Genomic DNA, 27634 nt, shown 5'->3' with positions numbered 1-27634 from the left:
CGGAAGGTATCGTTAGGTTCCATGTTTATTTGAATATTCCGACTGTAATGGGAAAACCTGATCCACAATTTCAATGGGCTTGCGGTATCTCTCTCTCTCTCCTCTTCTTTCTCCAAGGGACTAGAAAGAAGTGCGTAGGCATCATTGCAAGGCCTTCGTAGGTAAGAAAGGCAGGTGTTGCTTAAATGTTTAAAGATTTTTGAGAACAAACAGGAGGATTAGGAAACCGATATTTCCAAAGCCAGAAATGTCTTTATCATTACCTATGAAATGTATCAACATGAGCTCTAAATGAAAGGACATGTTGCCTACTACATTAATTCTGAAATGCCCTTTTACGATTAAAACAATAAGTGGAAGGGGGGGGGGGAGGGTTTAACAGCAGATTGATGCTGAGTAAAAAACAAACAACAAATAAATCAAAAGATGAAAAATACAATTCAAGAACATTTTTTTTTCCTCTCAGAGTTTGGCACCAATATCATTGCATGTGATCTGGTTAATGCTTTTTTTTTCTGAAAACTTCAAAAATAACATTAAAGGAGTTGGAATTGCTTAAAATAAACACACACTTGTGATGATGATGAGAAATCTCTACAAATCATGACTGTCTCAATATCTGAAAACAGTAACTACTGGACATGATATCATACTCACTCAAAATACAGATAAAAAGGCATTTCATACATAAACAAACATACCAAAATGTAGTACCTTTGACACTTGTGGATGTAATTCAAACATCTTATACATCATTTGGTTTAATACCTCTCAATATTCCAGTTGGCTTTAAAACTGACAGTAAAATCAGGTGACAGAATGATAGAAGATGCATCAAAGGTGGAAAAAAAAATGAAGAGCAGCAGATATTCTCAGTTACAACAACATAACATGGAAATGAGAAGAGATGACAATATGATCATCTCCCATTGACCTTTCCATGGACTCCACCAAACTTCCCTTTTTGCGATAACATCACTGAGAGTGAGTTGTTTCCCTCACATCAAACTATCATAGCCTTGCAATTACCTCCCATTAATTATTTTTAGGTGAAAAGATTGTGTAGTAAATAATGAGCCAAAAGTGCGATTGTTTAAACATTCTTGTGCATAAAAAGTGAGAGTTGTGAGTGGTTGCTGCTAATGTTTACTGGTTGGTGAAACAAGTGAAACCTTATCATTTTATAAAGTTCAGTTTTGATGAAAATTCTATCTATCTGCATGTCTGATTTCACTTTGTTTATCACAGTTAAGTTCGTGATTGTATGGAATCACAGTTTATGAGATTCATTTTCAAACACCCTCTGTTTACATCAATCAAATATCAAAATATTATTCTTTTCAGGTCAACTTAAATAATATTGTTGCCCTAGCAGCCAACAAGATAAACAGTGTGTTGATCTCCATCACTCAAGGTCACTGCTACTACAAGAGTAAACAGATGTAGGAGACATTAGTAAAAGCAGTAGATTGTGATGAAATGGAAAAATTTTGTTTATCACATTAGCATTAAAATGTAACACACAGACAGCAAAGAGATGAAACGAATGAAACTCCAATCCTACCTTGATCTCTTGGTAGGTGTTCCTAGCACCGATGCCCACCTGAAATCCATGGTGGTGTAAGCCACACTCCTCACAATACTCTCAGCTATCATGGCTATAAACTCCTCAGATATCCCACCTCCTCCCTAATATCAATCGGATTTGTGGATCAACCAAGCAGATTCTCTGATACCGTTAAAGATCCTTTAATTTGACAACCTTATCTGAAGAGATTTCTAATTTGACTTCATTACGAGTTTTGAAATCATTTTCGGCAGGTTGTTAGTGAGCTGATATTGTTTCAGTTATCTTGGAAGGGAATTCCATGCTGTATCGTCATCATTTAGCAATTCTGAATTCCAGACAGCATTAATGAAAAGAAATGGAGCTACCAGGGTAGATGTTTGAAGAATCAAAATCTAGGCCAGGATTTGAAGCCAAGCAGGAGAAGATGTATTCACACAATGATGATGGTGATGATGTGTTTGTAGTACAACACTGGATCACAAGCTTGTGCCTTGCTGAGGTAACTACCCACAAATCACTGCTGGGTAGTTTTGGTGTAGATTACTGTTTGATGAAGTTCACAATGAATTAATTCCAAAGCCACCTGCATCCTCTGTCACCTTGAGGTGTGCGATGTCTCCCTCATTCTCCACAAATTTTCATGTAGGATTTCCTATCCTGATCTCATATTCATTTTAAACAGACTGGCTGGCATCATACTCCTCCAAGATCAAATATCACTGAATTTTATGATTTCAAGGTATTTCACACCCAGTTCAGTCAGTACATAAGACAAATCTGTTTCAAAGTTTGAGCTGAGATCTAGATGAGAACAGAAGCAGAGAATGGAAGCAGATGACTGGGACCCTATGTAAATTCTCCTTTGATAGTCCTTTTCGTATGGGCAAACTTCATGCACAAGGAACCAAACCAGCAGCTATCATGACGTATTTCTCCACTGTGTGTTGATCACAAAGCGCACACTATATGATGAGGGAAGACGAAATTGGCAGACAGTAAACCGCATCAAATTAAAAAAAGAGTTGTAACAATCCATCCACAGTGAGACTTGGGGAGACAACGTTCCCTCCATCACATGATTTCAATGAAGCAGGAATTGATGTTCTAGTCCTATCAGATGTAAGATGCAGACGAATGGTTGGTATTTGTGCATCGGTTGCCTCTCCCTCATACCTCTACCTATTCCACTCCCTTCTAACAATAGGAGGAATGCGAGGCAGGAAGAGATCTTGGGTCTCAACCTCCCCACTTTGGGGACAAACGGGAGAAGGAAGCGGCCGGGAGCCGTGACAAAAATGACACCAGGAAGAGGGAATGAGGGGGGAGAGAGATAGAGTGAGACAGGGAAACAAAGAGGAAAAGGAAGATAGAGGCAGTGATAGCCGCTTGTCATAATACCATCCCACAAACCTACCTCATCTCCACAATTTCTGCATCCAATAGCAGTGCCAGCAACCATACTGGGGGTAATCCTTCCTTCTTCTTTTTTTTTACCCCCTCTTCAATCTTTTTCCTAAGCAAAGCATTCAATTGCTCACAAATGCCATGTACACTTGTCTTTTGGATGGCATTTATGACTGGAGACACGGAATTTGTATACAAAATGTCACAGCATACGAAATTGCTGTACAAATGGTATACTTGGCTCCACAAGCCCTAAATCCTTCCAATGCAGCTCATATGTTTTGTTGCTGTGCCCTGTGTGCTAAAATTTAATATGGGTGCCAAAGTGATGGTTAGTCTACACGCACTACTCGAGGAGACCTTGTTTTATCATGAAGCTACTAAAGTAGCTCCATGGTTTCATCCAATTTGACGATGGGAGAAAGAGAGGAAACACATGGTACACCATACCACTCTAAGGAGACTCATACATCTGAAAACCATTGTGTGCCAGCTGTGTATCAATACAGTATTTGTATTCTGTTTGGTGAAATGCTGTACTGCCAACAAGAAATCATGGTCTTAAAGGAGACCTCCGGATGATTTTCAGATTTTTACATTTGAACAACTATAAATTAGTTATACTAAGGACAGAGTTTCAGAATTTGTGATAATTGGGGTGAAGGATAAGAATATTTTCAAAATTTAGAACAAATTGCAATGAACAAGGATGATGACATGGCAGAGTCACCATAAGAATGCATGAGTTGGGGCTCAAGAAAGCAAAACAAAAGAAGAAGGCATGCATAGATTATACACAGGTGAACTCGCAAGCAAGCGGTATTGTAATGGAATTACACTGCTACATTTCTGAAATATGTGAACCTCCTATGTCATCAACCTTGTTCAGTGTAATTTATTAAAGGTTTTTCAAAGTACTGTTTCTCTGCTCAAGAACCACAATAAATTCCACAAATCTATACATGGAGTTGTTGATTTATGTACTACATGATGTGAAATTATAAAAATCGTCTGGAATGTCCCTTTAATGATGCTGTGTAATATCTATCACTTCATCCCTTCCTCTTCTTTACTACTCTCCATATCCATTATTTCTCCACAATGATGTTCTTTCTCTAGTACACTTGACTCCATCATCAGCTAGATGAGCAAGATGTGAAATAAGGTTGTAATAATCCTGGGTGATTTTCAAGTTGTACTGCATGAGGTTTATGATTTTGTTATACAAAAACAAATGACAAATCCACCTATCAATTTTTACATAAGGCAGATAAAAAGGAGTATACATATCATTAAAATGACCTGACAAAACAAACTTGGTCTGTACCTTAGACTATACAGCTTTCTTCTGAGATGGGGTTTGTGATGAGGAGGTATGGTTGCCATACAATCACTTTTCACTTTGCCCATACTCCAAACCAAGTTCCAATTTTGTGACACCCAGGACAGATATATTCCTTGCCTGGTCAACATCTTGCTTGGTCGGAATGGTGTCACATTGTATGATCCATAACTATGAACCATAACTTCCTGTTTTTACAAATGTCCTGAAATGAATACACTAATTTGACAGTGCCAAACCAGGCAAACAAGAGAGATTTGATGCATAAATGTTGTTCAAAGCTGGGTAAAAAAAAAGAATGATTACAGCCTGTTTCAATGACATTTCAATGGCTTCCCGTGGTGTATATCAGTGGCACACAAGCAGCTCTGAAGAAACCATCTCACAACTTGACACATTGGACTCAGCACATGACTGCTCCACGTCTACATTTATTGGCCAATGTCTCCTAAATACACAAAACTTTTTTCTAATATTTTCCTGAATCTCAAGTATTTCCTGTTTCTATTCTAGCACACTCACATATTTGTTTAAACTCCATTCTTTATGAGTAGATATGGTACTATGATTTTGCTAAGAATGCCCTTTGGTTACAATCACTGTGGCATTATGACAACTAAGGCTAACAGTGAGCAATGATGGAAAATGATGCAGTGAATGTGACAAAATAAATGACAAGGTTCATGATGCACATTACATATCATGGGACACAATAACCTCAAAGAATGCTCACTTCTTATCATCTTCTTAAATTCAACATAAAACATTCTATTCCTGACTACAGCTATATCACTCACTAAATGATCTGCTGGCAAAAGCTCTATTTACCTACAAAAGACTTTCTTAAACATCCATCAAAGTATGACAATTCTATCCCTCCTCCTCTATAAAGGGCACATGCTGCTCTGATTAATGACTCTCACTGTGGGCACAAACTAAGAGAAAAACACCCAGCGTGAACAAAGACGTGGAAAGGGAATCCCTCCCCCAAACACCCCGAGGACAGAGACCCATCATCTTCAAGTCTTTTGTTGCCGTGGACGACGGGATGAGGTGAAGGAGGTGGAGGGAGAGGCGAGTGGGTGCTGGGAGAGGGTGACAATAACGGGGGACATGGCTGCATGGCGCTGTACCTCATAGAGACTGATGCTCCCTCACGAGGTGGAGATGCCACCGTATCAATCTTGATTTCGTCTCATTACTTAATCATCTCACCCCTTGGGAAATGGACGACCCTGCACTTTCTCACCCCAACAGACAAATAAAGCAATGTACGCTTCCAGGCAGCAAGAGAATATGATTCAGTTCTCTTCTATAATGCAAGCATCTCTAGGACTCTACACAATAGGCCCAATGCTTCTTGAAAAGTACATAAATAGTAAAGTACTATCATTGTAATTGGAATTGTATGTTTTTGTAGAATCTTTCCATTTTTGAGCGCATAGGGATATTATCACTTTGTGTTATGTGCTTTATATAAGCATTGTCAATTATTATGATTATTATTAAAGTAGGATAATGCAATCTTCAAACGACAAGAATCTGCTGCTTTGATCCTAAAAATTGGTGAGATTTTATTTGTTCTAATGTCATGAAAACAGGATTATGGATACATCAGATCTATTCAGTGATGGATACAACTATTTACCCGGAGTTCTAGAAAAATCAAGATTGCTTGGTTCACATCTACTCCTGATGAGGTCAAAGGTTAACAGTACCTAATCTGTCTACCACAACAATTCTTGACAAAATTTTTACTTCACTTTGAACATTTTTGGGGAGTGATGTACACGAAACCAACATGATGTGAGTGCAAGCAGATTTTTTTTTTCTTTTCTTTTTTGTATATCCCTGCAAACAAGGCATGAGTATGCAAACACATGTGCTCTTCTGTAAGAGTATCCAGGCATAGCATATTGTGTGTCTGTGCTGATATCAAGATCTGCAGGGTCCATCCACATAGTTGGGATTGCTCAGGGTGTCATGGGATTAATCCTACAGCAAGAGTGGTATAGGCTAAACAGACATCTTAGCTTGGCAGGGAAATATAGACTGCGTAATGAGAAGGAAGCAAAAAGGAATATGAAGATATACCATACTGGTCAAGATGTCTATTGAGCTATTGCATAAGAGGAAATTTTTCAAGGTGTGGAAATTTTCATGGCTGTTGCACTACCAGAAACTAGCACAAAAATGAAAGTATGCGAATATATTTGCTTGTCATATGTATCACTATGTAATGTCCTGATTCTGCCGAATTAAAGACCAGTGGAATTCATCTTACTTGGCAGAGTGTGAAAAATTACATGAAATAATCCACTTTCACAGTATTCAAACAAATAGACTAGGCTGGCCTTCATTATCTTTGAATTAGAAGTAAATGCATTTGACTAAAAAATCTACCAATTTCTAACACTAGCTCTGGGTAGTACTTGCTTTAAATTGTCAAAGTGCACAACATAAAGGTTGGAAAATAAACAATTGGAAAGCAGAAAATTGAGGTAGAGAAATTGAAGGTTGTGAGCTTTGCTCTCATACAGCTTACCTTATGCAAGGCAGTCGATGTATTATACCAATCAGCCGCATACTTGTATGAATGATTTCCACCAGGACTAGAAATTTCATCAACGTGATGTTCCCAGGACACACCCTGTGGCAAACTTTCAGCTCATGAATGTAGAGGAAGTTTCCACAGCTGAACACACCAGTAGTCCGTAAGAAGAGCTGGGTATTACTGATCACTGCCAAATGAAGACTTTTCCTAACTTTTTAGTTACTCTTCTATTTCAATGTTGGTAGGGCAAAGCACGTACAGAGAGTCAACTCTGAGAATAAATTGAATTCTTATCAACATCATTCAAGCACATAATGCTAAAGTAGAAGAGTCAGTTTATATCAATCAAAGGGTCATCTCCATCCAGCTATGGTTTGCCATAGTCCACTAACATCTTCATTGCGGTCCATCACATTCAACTGGAGATCTTGCTTAAGCCTTGGTAAAGCTAACAGAAGAGAATTATGCTAAAAAATCTCTTTGGGGTATCTCTTTGGAGAAGAGTTCACAACAAATATGATTCACTGATTATGATGATCCAATTGTTTCTGATGATCAACTAGCAACTCAAATTAGTCCTCCTCTATATACACAATCTTGTCAGCTCTCACCACTGTCCAGGCACATAAGGACATTACTGTTCATACATATGGTTCTCAATGCAATAAATGAATTTAACAGAGTTTCTAATCAACTCTCTTCTAATTGCAAGACTGTGTGTATGCTCCCAAATCACACTGTAGAATAATTGATGATGAGGTAATCAAGTTGAGTTTGTATTTGTGTCTAAATAGTTTGTGTGTTCAAGTGTGTGCATATGTTGTATTGCCGCTGCACCTGTTCACAAAATATCACACAGTTCAGTTTCAAGGTCAATTTATCAATAGCTGCTGTCTCAAGCCACACAAATATTTCACAGTGAAGTTCGTTGTTGGTTTTGTTTCTTTTTGTCTTCTTCCGCCCTCCCTCACTTCCAAATCAAATGTTAGGCCAAGCACACTGGCTGTACCAGGTGGTGGTCATCAATAAATGCATTCTTACACAAAGCATGCCGACAATTCTTTTGCCCTTCTTTTTTTAATTTTTTTTAATATAAACAAATCCAGTAGGGGCCCCTGAAACATTAAAGGAAAAATTGCTCTATTTCAGCTGGTACAAATCTGAATAAAATCCAATCAATTTGTAACAATTTCTCACACAGTCATCACCCAGATGGTCTCACAAGCAACATTCCATTCTCACATCCGATGGCACAGATGGTAACAAAAGCCTTTGATCATGAGCGACAATTCCTCAGTAGAATTTTTCCCAATTCACTTCTATTCCCAATGTGAATATTAAAACAGTTTGATTTCACCTCCCCCTTATTGTTCCCTTGTACTGCTATGACTGGAATGAAAATGTTTGAATGCATTGCCAGGTGGTTGATCCTTGCTTGGGTTAAGCCCATAACAATACCTTGCTGCACTGTTTGTAGGGCAAGCAAACCTCAATGCAATAGTTAGACTACTTCATTTTAACATCTCTTTGTGTGTATGTGTGTGTATTGTGTGTTTTTTTTTTTTTCTGCCAGCAGCAACTGATGTTGAAGAGCTTGCAAAGTAGGTGCCTCACATGGCCACAAACGATGCATCAAGGCCAATTTATAGTTATCAATGGTGTGTCATGAACTCTGAACCATAGGACCTATACTTCCCATAACACAAGTCAACATTTCCATTTGACAAGCAGTTGAAAAAAGTCAAGCAGACATAGGGCGTTTTCACATCAGCCCGATAAAAATCCAAGCTCGAAATATTTTTCGTGATCGCAAATTAGCGCGCTATTTCATTTCCTATTCACATCAGCCTGAATATTATCATATAGCATGCTAGTTAGCATTAATTATCCTGCTATTTAGAAAATTTCCCGAGTTGGACTCGAGAAATTTTATCGATCAATTAGCGTGCTAATTTGTATTCACATTATCAAATAGTGCACTATTTCCTGATCGGGTCAATTTCCCAAGTCAGAAAATAGCACGCTATTTCGAAACATAGGGCTGATGTTAAAACGCCTAGTGGCAACTTACATAATATAAGCACTGCAAGAATGTCTTTTGTTGATTTGGCTGAAAACAATACTCATGCACCTGTACATTCTGATGTGCACCTAGTTCAAACATGAATATTAATAGCATAGTTGTCATGAAGACTTATCCAGTTTTTTTTTAAAGATGAAATCAATGAAATAAATAAAGTCATATCACCCAGGATAACCTCTCCAGTCTTAGTGCTGCTCTCCAACATGGCCTTGATACAGATAAAGTTTATTCATTACTATTTGATCAATTGCCCAAAGTATTGTAATATATCAAGACCTATCCACTCTTGTGTATCAATGCACGGCGATCAACCATAGGACATTGTGATGCCATAGAGATGAAGTGGAATTACTGTCAACACCCCTTCAATGTTACAGGTAGCTATGGTATCAGGATGTTTTCCTATGGGCATACAATGCACATCGAGGGAGGCACTGCAGAGTGCAATAAAGATTACATACGTACAAGAGATACAGCAAGGTTGATCATATTTATTGCATGTAATTCCTATCACAAAATAAGACCATTTTCATTATGCATTAACATCTCATGCATATTTCCATAAGAAAGGTTACCGTTGGTAACTTAAGACAAACCTAAAACATGTAAAGGCTGTCCCTCCCTAAAAATCAATGCACATATTGTAGTGTGCATGGCAGCTTTATATAAGAGTTAATCATATATAAAATGTAAAAAAAGTAGCTATTGGGTAGGTTATCAAGATTAATTTAAGGATAATCATCAGTATAGTAATATTTTGTATTCTTAATAGAAAACCTTCAATTAATCCACAATACCAGTATTCATTCTAAGCAACTGCATAATTTGTCAGGATGAAACATGCACACATGTGAATTCACTATCATTACCTTTATTATTGTGCATTAGAAAACCTTCATTTCATCTACAATGCCTCCAAATACCACGGACACTATACTGCATTTATATACAATACATGCTAAGACTATTCCTTTACTCAGTTTTCAATTTCAGCAATCAACACAAAGCCATCATTACACTGTCACATCGACACTAAAAATAAAATGTCATGGATAGGACATATTCTACCTTTGCTAATGAGTAAAGACCATTTGATTCATGCAAAATGACTATTGACGTCAGTAATTACTGAGGAAAAAAAACCAATTTTCCCCTTTGAACAGCACCATGACACGCAGGGCTGAGTCAGAAGGCTGAGGGTCATGTTGGTATTTCTGGAGAACTCCATTCAAAAAGCATATCAAAATTTAATTATTACAAATTTGCCATTGTCCCACTCATTGATCGTGTAACTGTTATTGGTGCAAACTTCATGGCCACAGGATGGAGAGCTTGGCATTGTTGGGTCCAAACATCAAACACAGCTGTCACAAAATGCCACCATGCATTAGGATTGATTGATGTACATTCATAATCACCATCATGCTTTCTACACCAACTGGGAAATAAGACTGGTACACTAAAGCTGTGTAGATAGAAATAATACACTGAGCTAAGAAATGGAGGAGGGGGAGCTAGTAAACAGTTGCTGGTTCTTGGGTAAAGGACCTACAACATTCAAGACAGTGTTTATGGAATAATCACTCTGAATACATCTTGAAGAAGTAACCATTTCATCCATTGCTACAACATCTGGACCACAAAGAATAGATGGAACACTAACTTGCAAAAATACCTGTTTCACAGATGGAATGACAGCTATACAGACCTTCTTCCACTGAATTTCACACACACAAAACAAACACAAACACACATATACATATTCTCCTTCAGAGGAGTAGTCTTGAAGTTCTTACTATTTTATGATTCCAAAGAATGTCCACTTCTGGAAAGCTGTCATTCTTCAGATATTTACCAAGACCAAACTCTTCCTTACATAAAAAGCAAAAGACTCGTGGACATGTCTCATCATGTGAAGCTACCTAACAGGAAAACAAAAAAAGGTTCCAGGAAGGGCCCCCTTGAACTGGCTTCTACAAATATTATCTACTTCTGAAGCTTGTCATGGGAAATGGCTACTGATTAAAGGTTCTTCAGATGACCACAACAAGATTTCTCTGTAACTTCTTTGTAGAATGTTGACGAAATTTACCGATTCAGTGCATTACTTCATGTCTAAAATGTCAGGCAACAGATTTCACCATTACTTGAAGTGACTATTTATGCCAGTATTATTTTCACACAATTAAATTCAATGTCAACTAAACTGTGTGTGTTCTTTTTTTTTTTGTAATCAAACAACAAGAAAAATGCTGATTAGTTAAAGTTACCCCATTTCAATAAAAATCATGGCATGAATTATGAACAATACTTCTACTGCGTTATCCAGCATGAATGCTTGACAACTCGACATGTTGAACCCAAGGCAAATGCTATAAAGAAAGAGGTAAGAGGTGAATTTCTTGAAAAAGTCACCTGCAGCTGTGTAAGGAATCCTAAAGGATGGAAAGTTTTGACAGAACATTGACCCTGCCTAGCTCTCTGCAACCCCTCTGTGATTACAATAAAAATAAAAATGTCAGCTGATCGAGCATTAACCTCTCTTCATCTGCATCCTTCTCTGCAATCTACAGTACAGGAAGTGTAACCCAATTTTTCCATGACGATGAATTACTTCCTCTTCAAAATCCTGTGTTTCTGTGGACAGGAAAGTGTTATGCCACAAAGATGAACCCATCATTCACATGTAACCACACATACCTGATACTATCTTGGCTTTGGCATAGAAATTTGATCATATTGACATAGAATTTCTGTCTTTAGCATATCAAGGCTATATTTTCAGGAATGTTTGTTGTTTCACTTCTGTAAGATCTGGTGAGTTGTTGTGCAATTAGTTCCTGGAAGAAGGAACTTTCACCTAGAGGTAAAGTCAGTTCAGGTTTGGGTTGAACCTAGCTGTTTCTGTGTATCACAGAAATGATCACATGACATTAAACGAAACAAACCAGAAACATGCTGTATGTTATGTTTCAAGAATGGAAACAGCAAATTGTACACTAGGCTGGCTTTGTGTATTTCACTCTCGTTCAGTTTGAAATTCACTTTTTTTTTTTTTTTTCATGGCAGGCATACCAGAAAGAAACCAAGCCTTCAATAGACTGGTTCTATGATGTATTCATATGCAATGCATGCTTTATCAACAAAAGCTGCCCTTAAAGGTAGGGGATACCTTTCACAGACCTCCCAAAATGCAGCAAAACATTAAATATGAACCTCAGGGGACTTGTTTAGGCCACTGCTTAGAAATTTGGAAGTCAACAGTTATCTACAATTTGAATAATGCACAAAACTCAACTACTCAGTAGTTCTGTGTGTCAGCCACACTTAAGCCTTTTTGTTGCAGTCTTCTGTATTTTTTATCTATAAACACAAATCTAAAAGTATAAGAGCTGATGTAATAACATGTAGAGTGTGTGGCAAGAATGTATATAGAAATGTTTGTAAGTTTTGATGAACTTTCTTCACAAAATATACATGATGGACACACATGCAGTGCATGGGTCTGCAAAGGTAGCCTAGTAATGTACTGGAATTTACGGTGAGCCCCGAAAAAAATTCAATTCAAAATCTAACGGTCAATAAAAATGTACTAAATGTTACCTTCCACTTTCAATACTTTATGGGAGTTTCTAAAATGATACTCTCTTCAACATACCACTGTATTTATACAACTCTTCATTTGAGGCATGCAAATGGGATTCCCTACCTTTAAAGGAATGGTACAGTTTTGACTATGATGGGGCTTGAGGTTTCCAACTATTTTGATGATTATTTTTTTGAGATAATGACAAACCTTTTATGAAATATGAAAAAGCATGTATAATTCTAAGAGGAATTCAAAGTTTATTTGATGAAAATCAGTTTTGAACTGACTAAGATATCTAAAACAAAATGATCCTAATGAAAGGTGGGACCCACCTTTTATTAGGATTGCTTTGTTTTACTTGTTCTTACTTTTGTATATATCTTAGCCATTTCAAAACCGATTTTCATCAAATAAACTTTGAATTCCTCTTAGAATTGTACACTTTTTAATTTTCATACAGTGGTTTCTAGGTATCTTGCAAAATGTTGAATTGCAAAATGTTGGAATGTTGTATTCTCACCTCAACCAATACTATACCATCCCTATAACAACCACAAAGCTTGCCAGAGGCTTGCCCTACTCAGCAACAAATAACTGATTTCCGGCTAACATGTTTCTGGTATGTAACGGGAGGGAGTAAGTGAATGAAATGCTTCGCTACTAGGCTGGACGAAAAGAAAAATCCTTAAATTGTAATACATTACAGAAATGGTCTATTAGAAATTGACTTTTCTCATAGTTTCCAGTGTCATTGTCTTACCTAGAATGTAACCTTGCTTTGCAAGTTATGTGTCCTAATGAATTCATTGAACTGCTTCGGCAGAGATGCTGATAACTGACATGACAAAACAAAATAAACAAACACACACACACACAAAAAAAAAAAACACCAACAACATGGGGAGCATGGTCCTATGTTCCACCAATGACCCTGATAGTGTATGGATACGAGGCTACGATGCAAAGATTGCAAGTAATCAATTTGTGCTTAAAAGTAAAAAAAATCTACAAGTGACTGGATTTCCCATGTTTTCTTAACAGGAAAGTTTGAATAAACTTCTTTAAAAAAATACTGCTAGTATTACAGGATGGTGACATTTGTTCAAAGATATTTTGAAAGTGGTAACATCACAATCTTTGTCAGCATATCTTCCATAAGTAGATAGCAGGTTTTTGTTTTTTTCTTGTACTGCGGTAGAGTATACATGTAAAACACTGTCGAAGCTGCTATTATATGATGTAAAGAGTTGAGAAACAACATAAACAGTTTGTAAGAGTGCTATACTCATACATACGTGATCACTGGACTGCACTGAATCATGTTTCTTCATTCATAATCCAAAAAAGCAGCAAAACACACATCTGTCAGCAAAGTCTACCAAAATGGTCTGTCTAAATTGAGCTATCAGAATGATCAAGCGTTTATATGAAAAAACAAACAAACAAACTTGCCAACAGTCCCCTAATGTCATACAATATGCTTGATCCTACATAGCAGGTTGAGGGAAAATGTGTGACATTCTGGACTAAGTCTTGCCTAAAGACTTGGATATTTACAGTGCATACATCAGGTTTCACTACACTACAACAACAGCATCTAACGAAAATGAAAGGAAAACTGCTCTCACCGCGCATTCACAAACCACTCAGCTCAGAAATAGGTCAGAGATGATTACAAGCTTACAAGATAACAGTAAATTCAGAGAAAACTGCACCACAGCAACTAACACCACACCTACTGACACTTTTTTCCCCTCTGGATATATCTTTAAGTATAGAGAGTAATAATATTTGAGGAAATGAATGTGAAACCTATCACCTTTCATTATCTGAATAGCTGAAACTAAGAGTGTAGTTTTCTGTTTTTGTTTAACATTTGTACATGCTGTAGCTTCTTTTGTCTGGAAATGTAAATACATTTCTTATTATGTAACACAACATGATTGAACTACCACTGCTTCCCACCCCATATATATATATATATATATATATATATATATATATATATATATATATATATATATATATATATATATATATATATACATATACATATATATATATATACATATATATAGACATATACATATATATAGAGAGAGATAGAGAGAGAGAGAACAAGAAATAAAAGAGAGGACAGAAAGCAATTACTGCAGATAGTTCCCTATCATATCCGTACACTGCAATCATGAGATGCGATCACTTTGTTCTCTAATTCAGATCACGACATCCAGTCAAAACTAATCTAGTACCATTAATCAACAAAGGACATTTTGTCCTCTCTCAGCCAGCCCTGGGAGTGTGCTGGTACTATTCATACCAAGAACCACTTCTCATAACTTCAAGAGTACTTCATGATTTCACTGATTGGCTTTTGTATCACGAGATAACGTTGGCTGCTACCATGGCAACCATTTGTTACTCCATTCTGTGTTGATATGGCATAAATATATTATATTAGAAAGAACTGATTTGGAAAACTAAATGCATCTTACAGTTAAAAAAGACCTAAAAGGGTGTGATTGCCACTAGAATTAGTAAGCAACAATGAAGACATACATACACACACACACACACTCATACACAAAGCATGCATCAACATCTAATACACACACACCCGCATTCATAACTGCATAGATACACCTTGCCAGGTACAATCTGTTGCCAGAACCATACCACACTACGCAAGCAGTCAACTGTAGGGGGCGCTGTATCATAAGCATGTTGCTGATAGAATGGTTATACTGGTATGCAGTCTGCCAACCTCTACAGTCACACACAAGCCAATCTCCTCTGTCACATCTCCACTATGAAAAGGTGATTAATATCAGATGGTTCAGACACACATCACATGCATTTCTTTCTTCTCCTTTGTACAACAAAGTACTAAACACAAGAATATAGTTGTTTAAAACTGTGCAAAGCTTTGTCTATAAAAAGATACAGTCTGCTCAGTCAATACAGACATCCAACACTATTTTTTGATATCTACAATTGCAAATGTATGTATAGTTTTCACTATACAGCTTTTTTCCATCACCGCAGTGTTAAGAATCTAAATTTAATTTGATATGACAGCAGAACTGAAAAGAAAAATCAACATTATTACAATAATTATGTACCAATGAAAATTTAAGATCTATTACTGCTCTATCTCTACAAGCATTGCTGAAGGAATTTTTCACTTACCTGTAGATGTAGAGATGATACGTGTGGTAGAGTTTGTCGATGAGCATAAAGAGAAGAAAAGAAGAACAAAAACACAAACACATCAATATACCTTACATTATATGATGTAAAAAGGCATGAATAGCAAACTTCATACTAGGGCTGGTACCTATGGAGAGAGAGTTACTGCAACATCAAATTGAGTTTAACAGATTAACACAACATGTAAGCATTTGCCTTGGGCAGCACATCACACAGTTAAAGTTCTCCTTTCAAGGGATCGTATAGTTTTGGTTGAGCCCTAATTTCAGGTTTCTAACATTTTTTTGGTGAGATAATGAGAAACCTCTTATGAAATATGAAAGAGCATATAATTCTATGAGGAATTCAACTTCTATTTGATGAAAATTGGTTTTGAAATGGCTGAGATATCCAAAAAAGAGCGATTCTAATAAAGTGTGGGACCCATACTTTTAGTCATTCCAAACCCAATTCTCATCAAATACATTTTGAATTCTTCTTAAAATGGTATGCTCTGTACTCTATCATAAGTGTTTTCTTGGTATCTCGCAAAAAGTAAAAAGCCCAATTCTCATCTCCACCAATACTGTACCATCCCTTTAACACTTTATCACAGAACACCTAGTTATAATATGGCAGAGGTGAATACCAGTCAGTGATAAGATAAACCTAATCACGTGATAGCAGATCTTTCGCTACAATGTATATATGTGCCCACTGGCAGAACAGCTTGGCATTTTTCCCCTTGAAAAACAATCTTGAGTAAAAAATAAAAAAATATAAAAACTGGCACAAACGACACAGCAATAACATACATTAAAGAGAAATTAATAGAATTTTTGCATTCTGTAAACCCGAGTAAATGAGTAAAAGTGATAACATTATGTTCAAGGAAATAGCGACAAAGGCTACAATTAAAGTCACTTTAGTAGTAAAGCTGGATAAATGATTACCACAGCACATTCATGTTGAAGGTATGCATTATCAAAATATTCAGACTAACCCACACAATATAACAGATCGACATTTTTGCTGTGAGGAATCAAATTGAATTCTCAAACCCAATAATTTGTATGTTCCCCTCCTTCTTTATTTAATCTTCTTTCATATCCACCATCTACATTGACAATGCAAAACATTCCTAACAGCTTGCTGTCAAGAAGGCTGTGTTCTTCACTAACAACTTCTCAAACTTCATCATGGGTATGTGTTGTGAGAGATTGGACAAAGCAGACATGAGAGGGCAGCAGACACATTTTCTCTCTGTGGCACACTGATTCCAGGCTGCTGGGGGAAGTCTGTAATGACAGAGGGAGTTTGTCAATGGACAGGCAGTGGTAAGTATGAACCACAATGGGAGGATTCACTACTCACTCACTCAATGAGTTAATATCATGTCATACTGATTACATGGATGCATGTAATAGATGACAGCTACACAAGTGTATGTTACTTTGTTGTCAGCTTCTCAGAAGCAGTGCTGAGTACAGTATATGACACAGAACACCCCCTTTCCTTTTGCCCTCTTGAAAAAAGGAATAAGCATGGATGTGTTTTGTAATGTCAAGATTTCCTTCAGCAACATTGCTGACAGTTTTAAATAAAGCTGTGAAAAGTATCAGATAATAGAGAGTTGGGTTATATTTGTGATGCAGCAATGTTTGTCTTGAGGCTGCATAAGGTTTTTAGGTGTATAACAAATATAAAACTACTGAACAGAATTTGGGATCAAGTATAAGATATGTACTTTTTGCCTTGAGTTGTAAAAACTTTTCAGGTTTTCTGTACTGCTTAAGAAAGAAAAGAATAATTCACTTTTGTTTCTCTTGCAAAACAAGCTGTAAGTTTTGAATGAAGTTTAGATACTGATTTTAATTTTCCACTGCCTTAGAAGTCACTCATGTGTAACTTGTCAGATAGGATGACACAGCCTCCAAGTAGCAGCCAGGAGGAAAAAACTCCACTAATGTTTCAGACTTGAAATCACAGCATGAGAATGATATCACGTCTTCATGAGAATCACGCTCAGCTTCCTGCGAGAAACATGGAATACATTGCCTCACATATTTCTCTTGCTAAACCCCCAACTTCCTCCCCCCCCCCCCCATCCCTGTAGAGAGGGGTACATTCCCCTCTCGTATTGCAGTAAATCCATGCAGGAGTTCACAGTCAAGAGATACACCTGTCTTGTAACCCAATTTGCTGATTCTGTGATTTAACGCACTGTGACAGGGCAGTCATAGAATAACAAGCGTACAGAACGAGGCTCAACAGGGAGATGAGTTGCCCCGAACCAAACTAACCATGTAAATATGCATGCACCTGAAGCGAGATGTCAGCATCGGGAGCCAAGAGGGTGTGATATATAAGCAAGCCCTGAGAGCAGCCGGCTAGATTCAGGCTTCATCGCTTTCACTTGCCACATACAAGGAATAGAGAAACAGAGATCTCTGTTTGACATTCCAGAACTGCAACGTTTGGCCTTTTTTCTTTCTTTGCAAATCAATATCGATTGCAATTTAGCATCAGACAGATACCTAGAAAATTAAATGTGATGCACGAAAACAAGGACTAATGTCATCCATCAATTCATAAACAAAATAATCAAATTGAATCAGATGATATATCTGCTAACATGACAACCAATTTCTCTTCAAGGACATGAAATACATCAATGAATTTTCCTTTCCCACCAGAAGATGGAACAACCTTCTGACTGAAGACAGACACAACTTGCAATTAACTCATGTCTCAGAGCACTGCTGCTATCAAAACACCCCTTTTGCAGATTGCAAGGACTCCTGATGGTGTTTGGAAGCATTCCATTTTTAGTTTTCATTTCTACACTACAGCAAAGAGTGGCTCCTCTGTTCATGTTACACTTCATATGAGAACAGAAACAGAATGTGTAGATGACAATTAAACAACATTGGGCAATGCTTTTAGAAAATGCAAAGGTCAAATGTGAACTGGCAAATATTTCTTAGTGCTTAAAGGAGAAGAAAGAGAAAAAAAAATGTTCTCAGAAATGATACTAGTAATGTAAACATTGTTTTGTCCGCTTCTTTTACTTGGCAGGAATGTACAATAGATGGACAGAAACATAACCTCTCACCTCATGCATGTGTATGTGTTTAAAAGGATTGAAGGAAATAGGTTACAAAGAGATAATTCACTTTGACCTCTTACAATGTTGAAAACATTCTACATCTTACAAAGGTGCTCTCCTTCATCAGGTGTAGATGTGAAACTACCAAAGATGCAAGATACAAATGATTGAAAATGTGCTTTTATAAACATACTGTACCTAAGTCTACATAATTATATCAAGAGCATTCCTCCAACAAGACCACTGAAAGCACAATCTAAACAACCAAATATGGACACATCACATGACCTAATGTCATAGAGATTATTCACTGAGAGTTAGACTGTCATTGTGACATTATAGTCTCATGGTCAGTGTTTACATTCTATTTTCTATTTTTACTAGGACCCTTTCTAGGAGCACTGCTTTCTTGAGCTTCTTACTGTATTTCTTATCCATGTTTAACTCTACTCTGCATGTCTCTAGTAAATAATGGGTAAGCAAGTGCATGGCTAATTTAGACTTGCTGATCTAAGAGTTGAAATCACTATTATAATCTTTTGGAGTAATCACTGAGGCAAGCATATATCTTGGTGTGATTTATGATTTGTTGTTACATCATCACATGTTTTCTTCAAATGCCTAACTGTAAGATGAAGACACAAATATCCTGCCTATTTTGAACTATCCTTCCATTCATAGTTGAATTTTACAACACCATAATATCATCAAACTTCAAAACTGCCCTTGTTATTGAAGTTGAAACAGCTAACATTTAAAATCTGGAATGCCTCTGATGAAAGGAAATACATCAGATGGTACCCCAAAATTTAACATGAAGACCTTCTCTGATGATATTTATGAGGGTCTCTGCACTTTTCACTACACCTATCTTGCTCCTTAACCTGATAGTAAGGGTTATGTGTGTGTTTGTGTGTGTGCATAAGTCTGTCTGTTTGTCTGTGCTGGAAAGGGGCAAATTCACTTTCTTCACAGACTCGTGTCTCACTGCGACAGTTTTTAGAAGTGGTTGGTCTCAAATACGTTTCAAACACAAAAAGACTCTGATGTGAAGCATTTTGTTCTGCCATTACTGGGTCACAAACTCGAGTCGCACTGCTCGCGTCTGCAACGTTTCCATTATTGGAATGCACCTTTCTCTCTCAAGTGCGACTTCCTCACACACTTCACAGAGTTACAATCCAAGTTGACTGGTGAGTATCACCTGCTCATTCTCTCCTTTACCCATGCACCATAGATAACAGCTCTATTGATGCCTGAGAAACATGAGCAGTCTCCTGGTCTGCCACCATGCAATTCTCCAGGGAACAAGCATCCAATTGAACATTTTCTTCTTCACCTTACTGTCCTGATAACACTCTTTCTAGGTTGCTGTGAACAATGCCATCTCCTCCTCTCTTCATATTCATTCTACAGGATGAATACAAAAAAAAAAGAGAGAGCTGCAGAACTCTGGGCAAACTTTGAGTGAGAAAACTGGGACAAAGGAGCAGTGGGTCTGGGCAAATTGAATATTTTGCAGTAATGTCAGGTGCTAGGGGAGGTATCGGTGACAAGGAGGATTGGGGGAAAGGACTGAATAGCTGGCTGATGAGCAGAGATGGTCTATGGCAGACACAAAGGAAGGAGCTTAAGGGAACCGTGAGCTTATTTCATGGCTCAGGGGAAATTATGGAACTCTAATCATTTATATTTGAGATAATACTGGTAAGTTATGATCCCAGTAAACTCAAAAGAGCCATCTAATTAATAGAAGTAGACAAAATGTCGTATCACACTGCTTCATATCATCATATTGTGAGAATTCATCATGGGAAATGATCAATACTCCTATTGACAACTGCTTCATCTATAAACCTTTTACTGATACTTTTAGAAGGGAAAAGGAATAAAGATATTCAAATCTAGAGAAGAAAGACATATTTTCAAAGAGAAGTCTTTGTCATGAGTCTTGGATTAGCCTAGCTAGGAAGGATGAATGAGAAATTCCATGCCCTCGAAATAAACCACTACCACAATCTTCAGATGTGAGCTCATTTCACTCGAATGCACAAGTACCTGAGTGCAATCCAATTCAGCTTCACTGGATATATGTGCCAATTGCCATTCGCTATCCATTATATCAATGTAAACTTATTAAGTCTTGTGAAAACACGTTGATGAAGGAAGATGTCAGTCTACTTGGTTGGTGTGCAGGACGTAATCTAATGATCACTGAGGTAAATTTATGGCACTCACCACCATTTATTCCCATTGGTACCTAAATTGAGTTAAAATCCAGTCGCCATTCTGCAAAATTTTAAATGAGACTGACTCCCTCTCGAGTTCATGAACGAAGGCCAGATTGGTTTGCTGTGTGTGTGTGTGTGTTTGTTTGTGTGTGTGTTATGGTAGAATGGAACGGGTTGATGTAGTCACACTTAATCCGAAATATTTGGAGTCAGCTCTATCACTGTAGCTTTGAGGGGACTGGAGAAAGGATTCTCAATTCAATTCATGAACCAGAGGAGATACTGTGGTATCACTCACAGGGATTAAAAGAGAGCACAAGTCATACAGAAGGCAGCACAGAGGAATGGGGGATGCTGCTAAAAATTCACAAAGGTGGGAAATCAAACAAGTTTTCTGAAAAATGTATGTTGTATAGCACGGAATCATGCTTAAAGGAACAGTGGAGAGGGGTTAGTATTCATACTGTACATCTAAGGCATTCTTACCTTTCCTACAGAATTTAATCTAACCCTTCCTACATTAACCCGTTGAGGGCGAGTCCTGAGTATACTCGAGCAAGTGTCTATGGAAAATGCGTGTTGCAGCAAAATCAGCCTGTCCTCAACGGGTTAAACCTAACAAACTGGTTCCAATGCTTCCATGACAAGAATACTGTGTGGTGACAGCATAGAGGGTCAGAGAGAAAGATAGACAATGAGAAAGAGACATCAGTATAGAGGAGAGAAAATTGATACTTAAGACATCACAAAAAACACTTAATAGTCTCAAAATCTACAAGTCTATAAATCTTCTCAGAAGAGGAAACCCTGTTGAGTACATCCCCTACATCTTAGTCACCAGTTTTCCATTCCAGTTAAAATGGGCAAGTAATTTACGTCTACCGTGAGCAGTATACACTCCATAGAAAACACTATCCACAGGCATGATAAGAAAGTAAAGAGACATCGAGTAGATCTCCATGAGGGAACAAATGGCAGAAGTAATGGACACTCAATTGCAGGCAAATGTACTTTGGGTTCGCCCCTTAATAACGAGTGAGACTGACGCCAAATTATGTCTATTTGTTTCGCTAAATTTGTTCCTCTACACCACTGTAAGATAGCTAGGAGCTGCCAGGATCATCTTCACAGGAAAGATTTCCTTTTAAGGCAAAGTCACAGGGCTGTACAAAATCATAAAACATTATAGCTAGGCATGGCACCAGAAAAAGCACTTAAACACATCCATACTTCCTCATAAAACACATTCAAATACATGACATGGTTAAAATGTAACCTCATGCTTGTTAATTCCTGCTTGCATTCAAGAATGTATAGCAGTTTTCATAGATAAGGTATTCATTATAGCCACATGTGACACACCATAACAATGATAATCTTGGTTGATTAAAGTGAATGCAATATAAACTTACAGTATGCTGTTGTTCTCCACAAATAAACACATACATGCAGTTCGTGATATCCACAATTAAACAATACTGAATATCACCATGTAGAGAAAAATTACCATTGTAAAGTGGTGTCACTGGCTCAACCTTATCAGAGCTACATGAATGTTTATAGTTGAGGATTTCCTGAGTAAATCAGCATTCTATAAGTCTAACTTATTGTCCCAACAAGTCAGAAAAATGGGGGATAATCCTTGAAGCATATTAATGAACACCTTTGGTTGTCCCTTTTTCCATTGCTTGTTTTGCCTGTTTTTTTACTCTAAACAAAAAAAAAAAAGCCCCCTCCCAAAAACAACAACTAAAAACAAAAAAGGATATAAAATAACAGCAATATGCCTTCTTCATTTTCTCTTCTTCTCTGTGCAATTTAAATGTCTCACAATGCACTTGGGCATTATCTATGCATCCTAGGACAGCTCGGGGGGTGTTTGACTTTAAAATCAAGTTAGCCGATGGCATAGACTTTTACTTACAGACTGAGGATGCAATGAAGATAACTTATAGATGCCACAATGGGCCTACCCTGACATGTCTTCCGAACTAGTCATTGCACTAATGGATGGTCAAATTTTTGCCTGTTATTTCATCGGAGTGTTCCTCCCCGTTGGGAGGGCAGAGAGAATGCAATTATTTCTCCCAAGGAGAGACAGAAGATGCCATCCTGACCATCCTGTGAGTATCATGAACAGATGATGAGAAGAGAGAATAGATATTAAGATACACAATGGTAGTAAGAGGAAGACACTGTATAGGGCATATATTCTGCTGGGTTTTCATTTTCGCAAATTTTGTGATTTGGTTGATATTCGTGAATTTAACAACATGCAAAAATATACGTACTCTGATTTCAATGTAAATGCAATGGGCACATGTACATGTTTTCTCCATTCAATACCGTACTCTATGATCACAAATTCAACCACTCACAAAATTGTCGGGAAGTCCCAATTTCGTGAAAAATTAGACTCGCTAAATATGTGGCATATAAAGTAAAAGATAAGAAAGCAACATAAAACAGAGAGCTAGCTACCTGTGGGCACAAAAAAAAAAGAAAAAAAAAAAAGAAGTGAAAACATTTACCTGGTGGTCAGTCAATGGTGAAGAAAATGGTACTTCCTGGTCTGCCTACCTCAGTAGGGTCATTCACACTGCAACATTATTTCAACTTTGAATGAGAGTTTCATTACCAATACAATCAACTTAATTCTCACAGGAAATATCTTACAGAAAATCACAAAATCACAGCATTTAGTTCCAAATGTTCTGATAATTTAGGGCAAATTCAGTTCAGTGTGTTACGGTTCTTTGTTGCCAACACTTACACAAACACCAATCAATGGTCTTGTGAGCACACATATTTCAAGGATAAATCACTTGTAATTTGATATTAGGGGGAAGGAATTATCACTTCCTCTTTCTATTCATGTCTTTTCCATTGAAGGCTTCCGCACAGGAAGGATACTACACACTACAGTGGGCCTCAATGAAAGCATGACGGAAGATAGATCTGTGTACGATGCAATGGCATATTTCGGAGATAGCTTCATACAATAGATTGGTGCAGAGTCATCACATGCTGGATCAGCAAGAGAGAACATTACTGATAAACACATCATATTTTCCTACATCCTGATGATTTCTCCTCGGCTTCATACATCATCAGATTTTCCATACATTACTAAATTCTTCTTTGACTTGGCTGCATTTCTGCACGACTTTATCTCGTATAATTTAATTTGCATATGATACATCACTTTTACCACTGTCTATAGGTGTCAATAATCACAATGCAACAAAACAATACTTTTAAATAGCCCAGCCTGTGAGTGAACTTACTGTCCCTGAGCTATGAATTTTAAAACTTTGTCAAGACAAATTGAGATAAACGAAGTTCAGAACAAGAAGCCATTGCTTAAAGGGGACCACCGGATGATTTTCATACTTTTACACCTGAACAACTATAAATTAGTTAAACCGAGTACAGAGTTTCTGAATTCATAGTGATTGGGATGAGAAATGAGAATGTTTCCAAAATTTTTAACAAATTGCAGTGAACAAGGATGATGACAAGGCAGTCTTACCATAAGAATGCATGAGTTGGGGTGCAAGGAAGCAGAACAAAAGAAGAAAGCATGCATAGATTCTTCACAGGTGTACTTCTTAAGCAGGGGGTATTGTAATGGAATTACACTGCTACATTTCTGAAGTATGTGAGGCTCTGATGTCATCAACACTGTTCAGTGTAATTTGTTTAAGATTTTCATTTTATTGGTTTCTCTGCTCAAGGGCAACAATAAATTACATGAATCTATATATGGAGCTGTTGATTTATGTACTACATGATATTGAATTGTGAAAATTGTCCGGAATGCCCCTTTAATTCATATTTTGGAATATAAAAAGATGAACACATGCACAAATATAGATATGTGTGACATGGTAGAACTGATGATAGTACGAGAAGGAATAAACACAGTTACAAAGCTGGTTATCAGAAATCAGCCCACAGAGGACAGAGCTAGGATCAAAGAGCTTCAGCTCTTCATGGCACGCTCGTCAGCACTTTCCAACATCAAATCTAATATTTTGGTGATTTAACATCCACATCTAATGTATGTGGGCCTAAACAAACCACCCTGTGCTTTCGATTAATATTCAACCAGGAATCCAATTTCTACCCTCTAACTCTCTCTCTCTCGCACACACACACACACACAGACACACACCCACATCCTAGGCATTCCTGGGTAACCAAATCATGTTCCTGCCCTATTTAACAAGCACCTCTAGAACTCTGCTATCCTTGTCATGCATGACATCAAATTAATAGCCAGTCTACCAATCAAGAAACTCTTACATCACAGGGAAAGGGTAGTCTCAAACTTAGCCTCCTCTACTGTTACATTCTTCCTTGGCAGCCTATCTTCCATTTTACAAATATCCACAAAATACATCACGATTTTCACTTCTTTCCAAACAGAAACGAAAGTTATCTTCATTGATAAGTATACATGTACAGTCAGAAAAAAACCAATGATGGAATAGACAGCATGGCTTGTGGAGAAATCATTTCCTCCAGAACTGTTCAATACAGCATGAATCTCATCATGCAGGAAGTAAGGGGATTCATAATACGGACCACAATTTGATGTGCATCCAGTCATTAAATTAATGATATTCAGCTCTTTGAACACAAGAAACTTTAGTCTGTGAGATGAATACATGATAATAGTAATTACCACTGAATAGCTTGATTGCACTATATTATACATGAATAATTAAATGACAATCTATTTTGATCTGAACAGCTTGATTGCACTATATTACACATGAATAATTAAATGACGATCTACTTTGATCTGCTCAGCCATTAAAAAGGTTTCTCTGACACAATGGTCATAGCAGAACTCCCAATAAAAAATAGAACACATTAATGCAACAAATGACACCTAAATTGCTGATAAACCTTGTTTCTTGATGAACCGGCTAGGGTTGGGCTGAATAAATGATTAACCCGTTGAGGACAAGTCCAAAGTATACTCGGGCAGGTGTCTATGGAAAATGCGTGTGGTAGCAAAATCAAACCGTCCTCAACGGGTTAAATATGTTGCATATTCCTGATAATCAGAGCAAAGCAAAATCAGAGTAAAACAACAAAAATTGAAGTATGAAATGTATGTGTTTACATCTTCATCTATCTATCTATCTCTCTATCACTCTATCTATCTACTTATACACAAATTTTACTGTAACACTCTAGGACAAGTTCACAATTCCAGTACATAAGCAGAAGTCTTACAATGAAGCACAGAGATGGATGTACAATGGTCAAGATACACTCTTTTGTTTCTCTCTCTCTCTCTCTTTTGGTTCACTGACTATATATAAACCATGGATTTGACTTAAACTGCCATTGCAAATTTATACATCTGAAAATAGCAAGACAAATGCCTAGTGCATTCTTTGTATTAACTGCAGAACTTCTTTTTATATTAGTTCATGACACACAATCAAACTGTGCCAATTTCCTGTTCAACTTGTGACATCTACTCACAAAAGACCCAGCAAGTTTATGATATGATTACATTTTAACAACCTGCCCTTTTCTTCTCCCTCTTTTGTTTTTCTACTCCATATTTCCTGCCAGATTGTGATGGTACGTTGTTTCTAGAAAATGAAAGCCGACTGGAAATGAAATGAAATTATTCATGACTCAACAGGTCAGAATGCTCATGTCTCATGTAATGCTCAATTACCTGTGTCTTCGCCCTTTCACTACCCCCATTAACTTATCCCATACCCAGCCCTCCTTCCAGAGTCTTGAGCCCATTAATCATACATGACTGCATCTCATCATGAGACGAGCACAGCTTACTAGACACATTGGTTATGTTCACACAACGTTTCCTGTCTTAAAGGGAACTCAAACCCAAAGAGCAATGTGGATTGAGTGAAGGCAGCAACATTAGTAGAACACATCAGTGAAAGTTTGAGGAAAATCGGGCAATCGATGCAAAAGTTATGAATTTCTTAAGTTTTGGTGTTGGAACCGCTGGATGAGGAGACTTCTACAGGTTATGACTATGTGTGGACAACAATATAAAGAAAATGTAAAGTGAATTCCACAAAAATTCACTTTTCTAGCACAATGAAAGAGCACTTGACTAACCGCTTTCAGAAAGCAGGGGGAATAACTGCTACCCTTAACATGTCAGTATCAAGTTGATGGAATGTGTAATTTTCATGAAAAATGAATTTTTGTGGAATTCCCTTTATATTTGCTTTATATTGTTGTCCACATATATGTCATAACCTCTACTAGTCTCCTCATCTAGTGGTTCCAACACCAAAACTTTAAAAATTCATAACTTATGCATCAGTTGTCTGATTTTCCTCAAACTTTCACTGATGTGCTCTACTAATGTTGCTGCTTTCACTCAATTCACATTTCTCTTTGGGTTTGGGTTTCCTTTAAAGATAAGCTCAAAGTTTCAATCTCAAATTGTTGGCTCATTAGTTAGCCCCATGTAGATGCACTCGAAAGTTAGCAATCTTAAAAATTAGTCGATGATTAGAACCAGAAGGCATCTTAGCGTTTATGTCCTAGCCACA

General features: G+C 37.3%; 1 protein-coding gene across 3 annotated transcripts in view; it reads right to left on the bottom strand.

The window, feature by feature from the left end:
* LOC140239285 (rap1 GTPase-activating protein 1-like) overlaps window positions 1-27634 on the bottom strand; it is a 289478-nt gene that overhangs the window by 65814 nt on the left and 196030 nt on the right. The window contains exon 1 of one of the 3 annotated variants that reach the window (XM_072319162.1): window positions 6862-7572. The exons of the other annotated variants lie outside the window; for them this stretch is intronic. Coding sequence (XP_072175263.1) covers window positions 6862-6941 — 80 coding nt within the window. The 5' untranslated portion in view covers window positions 6942-7572. Of the gene's footprint in view, window positions 1-6861; window positions 7573-27634 lie in introns of those variants that run through there. 3 annotated transcript variants of the gene reach the window in all.

Source organism: Diadema setosum, chromosome 15 (genome assembly GCF_964275005.1).
Source record: "Diadema setosum chromosome 15, eeDiaSeto1, whole genome shotgun sequence".
In the NCBI taxonomy this organism is placed as follows: domain Eukaryota; kingdom Metazoa; phylum Echinodermata; class Echinoidea; order Diadematoida; family Diadematidae; genus Diadema; species Diadema setosum.
The sequence above is the reverse complement of the archived record's forward strand: the minus strand, read 5'-3'. Positions and strand labels throughout refer to the sequence as shown.